The sequence below is a fragment of the Fulmarus glacialis genome, unplaced genomic scaffold (assembly GCF_000690835.1).
Source record: "Fulmarus glacialis isolate BGI_N327 unplaced genomic scaffold, ASM69083v1 scaffold14481, whole genome shotgun sequence".
NCBI lineage: Eukaryota > Metazoa > Chordata > Aves > Procellariiformes > Procellariidae > Fulmarus > Fulmarus glacialis.
The window spans coordinates 701-9,698 of NW_009194840.1; the positions used below are offsets into that span (position 1 = coordinate 701).

At 40.4% G+C, this 8,998-nt stretch overlaps 1 protein-coding gene across 1 annotated transcript; it reads right to left on the bottom strand.

Moving 5' to 3' along the window:
* Positions 1-237: 237 nt before the first annotated feature.
* Positions 238-7,373, bottom strand: LOC104084163 (sulfotransferase 1C1-like). Its single transcript, XM_009587902.1, has 7 exons — positions 7,209-7,373; positions 4,264-4,401; positions 2,869-2,966; positions 2,422-2,548; positions 1,080-1,174; positions 685-865; positions 238-525 (listed from the first exon to the last, which is right to left on the bottom strand). Exons 1-7 carry the CDS (start codon positions 7,363-7,365, stop codon positions 413-415), a joined length of 909 nt encoding a protein of 302 aa, XP_009586197.1. The 5' UTR covers positions 7,366-7,373; the 3' UTR covers positions 238-412.
* Between the last annotated feature and the right edge of the window lie 1,625 nt (positions 7,374-8,998).

The window sequence follows — 8,998 nt, forward strand, 5'->3', positions numbered from 1 at the left end:
GTGTGGTGTTAAGTGAGCGGCTGTGTGGGGTTTGGCTGCCTGCCGGGCTAAACCACCACACCACCTTTTTTCCTATTGGTTCCTAATTTATTTTAGAAGTTGGTTTGAAAATGCCAACGTATCAACTGCAGTTTTACAAAGACAAAAACTCAAAGCATGTCTGAAATGTTTTTGTTAATGCTGAAAGTTACTGTGGGAGGGATGAATGAGAAGTATCCAGTGGGATTATTTTCGTCAGGGAGACCAGCCTAAGCTTCCATATAATTTGGGCACTCTCACAATAATGAAAAATCAGTGGTGCGTGAAAGAGAGAGATTGAAATCTTAGGGAACAAGCATTTTGTGAAGGAAAAGCAAAATATATAAAATGGAAAAGGCTGAAGATCATAGAGAATAATTCCCATTGCTAATAATCACAATTCCGTGCGAAACACAAGAGAGGTATCGGCCATTTTCTTCTTATAATCTTCATCAAATTTCTTATTCTGTGCCACAGTGAAATAATTCTTCCAGTCCCCAACAACCCCTAAGAAACAGCAAAGCAAAAAAAGAAAGAATATTAGCTTACCAGTATTTCCTGAAGCCCATTAGCCATGACTCACTAGATACTTGTACTTCAAGGCTTATTTCAAAACAGAATGATAACCAGGAAGACAGAATTGATGCCAGTAACAAACCTCAGTACCTTTTCTCATGAATGGGGAAATGGAATGATCCATTATTCCCTGAAACTCGTTAGTGTAGTTTGTCATGGGATTTTCCTTCATTATCTCAAACGAGGTGTTATGCAATATCTTGTTAAGAACCTCCTGATTCACATCCTTCTCCAGGAACTTCAGAATCTTCTGAATTTCTTGCTTTGGATTCTGCAGAGAGAATAACATGGGATAAGATACAGAGCTAGGAAAAGCAAAGAAATCAAACAAGTGTTAAGGTTGCAATTGTTGTCAGGGCGAGATGATCAGGTTATCTGAAGATTTACTGATAGAGCTGGCGTTACATAGAAAACTGTTGATTGTAGGTAGTATCTACTGGACTTCCAGATTTCAGAGCTCTATAAACATGCATTCAGCCTTTTACCTCCTTCATATCTTCATAGAAGAGGTAGAGAATACGGTGCTTATCTTTTGCCTTCCACCATCCTTTTACATGGTCATACCAGGAACCCCAGAGCACTGAAAAAGGAGTAACATCATCATCAGCTACAAATGCCCAAACTGTCTTTAGGTATCTGTGGCACTCATGTTTCCCTCATAACCACTGTCTGGGCATTTCCCAGCTGGTTTTGAATCACTGTGGCCATAACTGCTGTGCTCTGTGCTTATCACAGCATTCGTGCTATGAATCCCTCAGGCGTATGCTCAGAGCAAGATTCATGTGTAAACTTTAGAGGGCAACAAACGCAGATGCTTACCCCTGAATGAAAAATCCAGGCTGCCTTTATGGTCGATGGAGAGAAACAGACGTTTCCAGAGTGATTAATCTGATCAGCTTAATTGGCCCTGCTTTGAGCAGGGGGTTGGAGACCAGATGGACAGCAAAGGTCCCTTCCAGCTTGCATTATTCTGTGATTCTAACTGGTTTAAATATTTGCTATACTATCAGAAGTGCCTGTTTCTCTCCAGCAAGTGTCAAGATGACTAGCTTGGACAGAGGTAGCTATGTTCTAGATGTCTGCACTGGGACAGAAGGCTCCCAAGCCAAGCTCATCAAACACAAGACACAAGGTCTCCTCTAGACATGAGATTCTCATGCTGGTCCAGACAGTGGTGTTTCTAGACCTACATGGTGGCAAAAATATTAAGGACCTATGGAAGCTTTACTGAACAAAATTGCAGACTGCCATCCACTGGAGCAGGTTTTCTTTCTTGGATATGAGCACCTTTTTTAGAAAGGGAAGAATCAGCTTCTGGGGCTGCCTGTCTTTAGCTAGATAACTGGCTTTGTTCAGGTGCCTGATTTTCATACAGATGAATTTAGGTAAAAAGACTCCTTTAACTCAAATTCACACCACACATTTCCACACAAAATTAAACCTTGGTTTCTTGTATATCAACTTAGAGTAAAACCAATTAAACCACTGTTCCTTCCCAGCTGGCTTCCAAGCAGGTTTCTTTTAAAATCAGAGGGAAGAAATTGAGCCGGAAAATTGTCACACATGTTTCTGAATGATAATAAAATAAAGAACAGCTTTTTTTTTTTTTCCCCAAAATGGGAAAGATAGATGTAAAGATAGAATTAATCCTTTAGGTACTAATAAAAACCTATGAATGAAGATAAATTACTACTGAAACACCTTCAGTAGATATCCTTCTGTAGAGAGTCAGCAGTGGATTTCAAACCATAGCTGAAATAAATAAATCAATGTCATGCGTTTTTTAAATGAACAACATCTCTTATAGAACTGATTGCAGTTCATCACCTTTTCCAGTCATGAATTTCTCCATGAACTCCTCCCAGGTTCCTGGGTCAGGCATTCCTTTATTCATTCTGTGGAAATGGTAGTATGACACCAGGTTGTCTTTTGCATTTCTCGCCACATAGATTATCTTTATTGATAAGAAAAGAGAGAGAGAGAAAAATTAACTTACACATGCTTATATAGATATTGAGCATCTCCTGGAGTTTTCTCTTGGAGCCTGATGACAGAGGCATAAGAGATTTTGCTTTGAAGCTACCATTTTCTGAAATCCAATGCAGGTAACTTAGCCATGACTTCTTTAGTTTCACACAAGCTTTGCACATTGAAGGGAAAACGTCTGGGGAGACTTTTAGTTTTCATAAAGATTCTGGAAACTGTATTCAGTCCTGGTTTATGTCACTGTCTCTGCAGGTGAAGTAGAATTGAGTCCTACCTCTTCAGCCTTACCTTACAGTTTTGTTCCCAGAAGGAGGGAGGCACCAGCTGCACAGGGAGATGAGTTTTTATTGTTCGTGGAGAAGGCATAGCTTCGGCTAATTCCAGGCCTGTGGGATGTTTCATTATGATATGTGACTTGTTCTTTAAATCGCACTAGCACTTCTTTGCTCTTCTCATATGTGTGATTTTGACTGTGACTTTTCAGCAGTTCATCTTGCAACAATCGTTAATCTCCAAAGCAATTACGTAGCAGTGTAACATATACAACATTGTATAAGCACCTTCAGTGTTTCTAGAGAAATTTCTACCTATGTATTCAATGACGAAAGGGGGAACACTGATTCCTATCTTCTTGCTTTCTTGGGCCCCTGTCTAACCCCTGCATTCCAAGGGATAATGATGAATACTAATTTATATTTACCCAACCAAAGTTTTTCCTTCGCAATATTTAGTGATCTCCTTTCACTTTGCAGGTAAGAAATTTTTGTTTCTTTCTAGGGTACAAGAAGAATAGACTGGCTGATTAGATTTTCTGGATAGCATGTAAAAAGAAACTAGGAGAATGATGGACAGTGGATTTTGAGTAGCTCTGGATATATGGGAATACTTGGGAATATCTGATGATATGTGGAAGTGTGTTATCCCCTCCCCCTCTCCTTTGTAAACACATATCATGACCTCTATCATTTTTTTTTCTTATCATCGTCTATCATCCTCTGTCATCCTCTATCATTTTTTTGTCTCAGTGTCAATACAGTCTAGCTTAGAAGAGAAAAGGTAGCACTTCTGCTGCAGAATTAGTCAAGCTTTTTAGCTTCAAATGTGAAGAGAGTCTGGCTTAAAGATTTGTGTGGAACGGGAGCCCTTGCTGGGGGAAGACTCTTGTAAGAAACTGTCTTTGCAAAACAGTCAGGCCTGCTGGTTGCCTGAATGCCCCATAGCTTGTTTGGGTGACTAGACCCTAGAATTTAACAGCAGTTACTCAAAAACAGTAGCAAAACCACTAAAAACATTATACACCTTTTGGGAATACATCCATGACAGAGGTTTCTCTTCCATACAGCCCCTAATCAGAGAATGGGATTCAGTTGCCCCCACATTGCCATTTTACACGTATCTGCTGCTGTTTTAGGTACTGTGGAGTATCACACACAGCTTTCAGATGCCACTCCAAACCAGCATGGTCTTCAGTAGGGCCTGAGTCACATCTGCCAGCCTTGCATCGGCTTGAGTAGCACTATATGTTTATGTTAAAGCAACTGAACTGGTCCCTAATACCCAACACGGTGCATAGTTCAATAACAAAACAAGTGGGACATTTCCCAGGAAACCTGTGGCATCAGCACTGGGTGCTTGTTTTGTTTCATTTTGTCTAAAATACAAACCTATTTGTATAATATTCACCTGAGTAACTCGTAGCTGAAGGCTCTTGGATAGACCACTCAAGGAAAGGATGGCGTCTGTAAGTAGTGGCACGTCTACACTTCTCAACATCTCCATTTTGTTGAATCATATCCACTATCTCCTGTGTCCATGTGGTACCTGAAAATGTCAGTGTTTAGAGGTTTCCCTCAGGGATAGCCAACAGTCTCTTCTGCTAGGGAAGTGAAAGCCAAAAGGATGGACTCTGTATTAAAGGAGGAAGGAACAGCACAGAAGATGATGGACAAAGTGGAAAGAGAGGATAATGGAGGAAAAATGCAAAATTAGGAATACAAAGGTAATTCCCAAAGCACAGTTTTACGGATTCCATTTTAGACAGGCTTCTTCTTGCCAACAGAAATAGCCTCCACCCCCACGCCAGTAATGAAAAAAGCCCTGGCATAAACTCACTATTATTTGGAGATTGTATTATTCGCAGAGAGGAATGAAATTCAGGTATCTCAACATTTGTTTTCATCCTGAATTTGAATGAAAAAATGAAATACCTGAACTTTGAGTGAGTAAAAATTTCATACAGTTTGAAAATATAAAAAAGTTGCAGTATTTTCAACGTTTTTGAAATGCTTTAATGAAGGTCAGTACAACATTTCATCTGCCTGAGCTACTGCAACATCTTGTAAGAGTTACAGTATTGTGTCTCTGTGCCTCTTTTCCCTTATAGCCGTGATCACTGGGTTAACCACATCTCCTCCGAGGTGCTGTGGTAGGTCAGCTAGAGAATAGGCTAAGGGATAACTTGGAAAGCAATGTGGGCAGGAAACTCAGCCCTTCTTAAGATGCTTGAATTCTGCATCTGGGGCAGATACAACATAATGTCAAACGGACTCCTAACTTTATTTCTTTTCAGTTCAATGGCTGAGAGGTTTTAATCCAGGCTGGATAAAATAACGTGGTTTTGTTTTCAGTATACAGGAAATAAATTAAAAGCTTTCAGGTTTTACAAAAATAATGTTGGGTTTTTTTTGTATAATGTTTTTTTTCCCTACTGAAAAAAACACTTAAAAACTCTTGCTAATTCAAGTCATGATTTTTTAATGATCATCATCTGTTTCTGAATCCCCTAAACTGTACAGGTTTTTATTCACCCAGGATTAATATTGATGCTTGTTATTCATTGTTTTCCTGTGTAGTAAGTCTAAAGGGTCAGAGAGCTAATATTAATGGTGGGTATTTTATTTTATTGGCTGAAATTATTAAGTCAATTTGGTTATATCCTTAAAATAATTAACCCATTTCCAGAAATCAGTACTGGTTTACACACCATAGAACCATAGAATCATAGAATCATTTAGGTGGGAAAAGACCATTAAGATCATTAGGTCTAACCGTTAAGCTAACACTGCCAAATCCACCACTAAACCATGTCCCTAAGCCCCACATCTACACGTCTTTCTTTTAAATACCTCCAGGGATGGCAACTCAACCACTTCCCTGGGCAGCCCGTTCCAATGCTTGACAACCCTTTTGGTGAAAAAGGGTTTTTCCTAATGTCCAGTCTAAACCTCCCTTGGCACAACTTGAGGCCATTTCCTCTTGTCCTATCACTTGTTACTTGGGAGAAGAGACCAACCCCCACCTCGCTACAACCTCCTTTCAGGTAGTTGTAGAGCGCGATGAGGTCTCCCCTCAGCCTCCTCTTCTCCAGACTAAACAGTCCTAGTTCCCTCAGCCGCTCCTCATAAGGCTTGTTCTCTAGACCCTTCACCAGCTTCATTGCCCTTCTCTGGACACGCTCCAGCACCTCAATGTCCTTCTTGTAGTGAGGGGCCCAAAACTGAACACAGGATTCGAGATGCGGCCTCACCAGTGCCAAGTGCAGGAGGACAATCACCTCCCTCCTCCTGCTGGCCACACTATTTCTGATACAGGCCAGGATGCCGTTGGCCTTCTTGGCCACCTGGAACACACTGCCGGCTCATGTTCATCTGGCTGCCAACCAGCACCCCCAGGTCCTTTTCCTCTGGGCAGCTTTCCAGCCACTCTTCCCCAAGCCTGTAGCGCTGCACGGGGTTGTTGTGGCCCAAGTGCAGGACCCGGCACTTGGCCTTGTTGAACCTCATACAGTTGGCCTCGGCCCATCTATCCAGCCTGTCCAGGTCCCTCTGCAGAGCCTTCCCACCCTCGAACAGATCAACACACCGAATTTGGTGTCGTCTGCAAACTTGCTGAGGGAGCACTCGATCCCCTTGTCCAGATCATTGATAAAGATATTGTTACCATCATTAAGCTCTAGACAATCAAAACACTCCCTAACATACAGGGCTACCCTACTGCCTCTCCTTCCTTGCCTATCCCTTCTGAAGAGTTTACAGCCATCCATTGCAGCACTCCAGTTGTGCGAGTCATCCCACTGTGTTTGCATGATGGCAACTATATCATAGTTTTCCTATTGCACAATGGCTTCCAGCTCCTCCTGTTTGTTGCCCGTGCTACGTGCATTGGTGCAGATATACTTCAGTTGGGCTATTGATCCTACCAGCTTTTTGGGGGAAGAAGCCCTAAGTCATAACACCAGTCATTCCCCAAATACATAATACTATCCATAGTTGTTCAGTCTGTTTCTATTATTTCTCAGTGAAGATGACTTTTTACTAGGCTTTCTTAAATCATTACCTATTGGTGGAAAACTTCTATTGTTGCCATTAATAGATATGTATATAATCTAAATCAAAGGAAACACTTCAGTATAGGAAGTTAGACTTTGACCATTTGAACTTCAATAATAATAGATGGTTGTTACTTCCGCCAAAGTCAGTTACTAGTCACAACTGACATAGCTTCATGTCTTTAAAATATGTCTGGTTTGGGATTAAACAAGTATCAGTCACAATAGAATAACATAATTTTCAATTCAAACAGTAAGCACTATCCCAAACTTTTCTATTCTGTTTCCTACCCACACCAACCTGCTTTTGCATAGGTTGCGATGAGCAGATCGTCAGATCTGGCTTTGAAATTCCACACTTGGTCCCACGTGCTGCATAGTGTTTTTGTGAGGGGAATACCTTCCACTTCACCTATCTCAGCTCGGAGCACTGTCTGTTTCAGACTCAAATCTTCCATTTTATCCAGGGCCACTGAGTACTGCATGAAAAAAGAAAGGCTTGGAATTAACATGGTCATTGCTCTGAAAAAAAATCTAAATTTACTCATCCATTCTTGAGGTCTCTTTTACTGACTGAATTCCACGTCCTCTGATTTCTTTGGCTATGATTTGGCCTATCTGGATCCATATATAGGCTCCTTAAAGCTGGATCTAATTTTCAGAAATGCTTGGTAAATTGCTGGTGGTGGTTCTGAGCATCTCTAAAAATCACTCTGTTTACTCAGATACAAAAAGAGAAAAAAATACATTAATCCCATTTTTAAACATTTTACCAACATATTTATGTAAAATTCTGACTGTAAGTATGTGGCCTTTGAAAGGCAAGAAAAAGTAATCAGAGGTGTGATTCAAAAGAAGGCAGAGCATAACAGCTCCCACTGAAGTCAGCATGCAGGACCCAACCCTTCTTAAAGAAAACAAACAGAAATACCTTCTAACACCCTTTGGGCCTCATACTTAAATATATTTGCAGAGCTTTTCTGTGTTTCATTCCTGGAGCTTTTCACTCTTAAGTGCTCTTTGCCGTATATTGAAATCTGTTTCAGATTTGCAGATAAATAACCTGAACTAGATAGATCATTAACTAAAGGTTGTTAGACTTTAATTATTTAAATCGATCTAGTTAAGTTTACTGCCTATTGTACAGTTTTACAGTAACTAGTTATTGATGTCTGGATTTCTCTTAAGGAGGCCTCTTCTTAGTCATAACCTTCAGAGCTCCAGAATCTGGCCAGAGGAAAGTTCTGCTTAAAGGGAGGCTACAGAAATCATCTCAATTAAAAATATCAGCCAGAAAAGACAAAAGACATTTCAATCCCCACAGCAAACATTGCCAAAATATTTCCTTTTGTTTATCTTGTTGACTTACACCTGATTTCACACAGATTCAGTTGAGCATAGCAAGAAGTTGTATTGGTGGCTGGGCAGTGACCCAAGAAATAAAAAAAAGAAGGAAAAAGAAACTTGCCAGAGAATTTTTCCTGCTTGAATGTCTTCAGCCTTGACTGTATTGATGACTGTGCACCCACTTAAATCTTCAGGCAGACGTAGAATGAAAGCTTGGGTGGAGTTTCTATTCCTCCTATGAGTGTGAGGAGAGCCAAGGAGGAGGTACAGCAGCAGCCAACAGCTGAACAGTATTTCTGGCTTGGTTTATGAACTCCTTTTTAATCCCGTGAAGGAAAAATACTTTGAATTCTCATGTAGGGAAGGGTAGGGGGGTTGGAACTAGATGATCTTTAAGGTCCTTTCGAACCCAAACCATTCTGTTATCTATTCTATGATCTATCATCTAAAGTATGATTCTTTACTGGCAACAACATTAAATGTCGGTCAGTAGCTCCAGCAAGATTATTTTAACTTGTCTCTGTCATTGTCAACAGTCTTGGAATAATTCATTTTCTTACTAATATTTAATCTAAATTGCAAAATAGTTTATTATTTGTTAATACCTAAGATCAACGGGACTACATGAATTAAAAGTAAGTTGGTTCCATTTTCACCGTGTAATGCACCATGCTCATTTAATAGATGCCTGAGGGCCTGTTTCATTGCTGGGGCCACCCACTTATGTTTTATAGCACTTTCTAG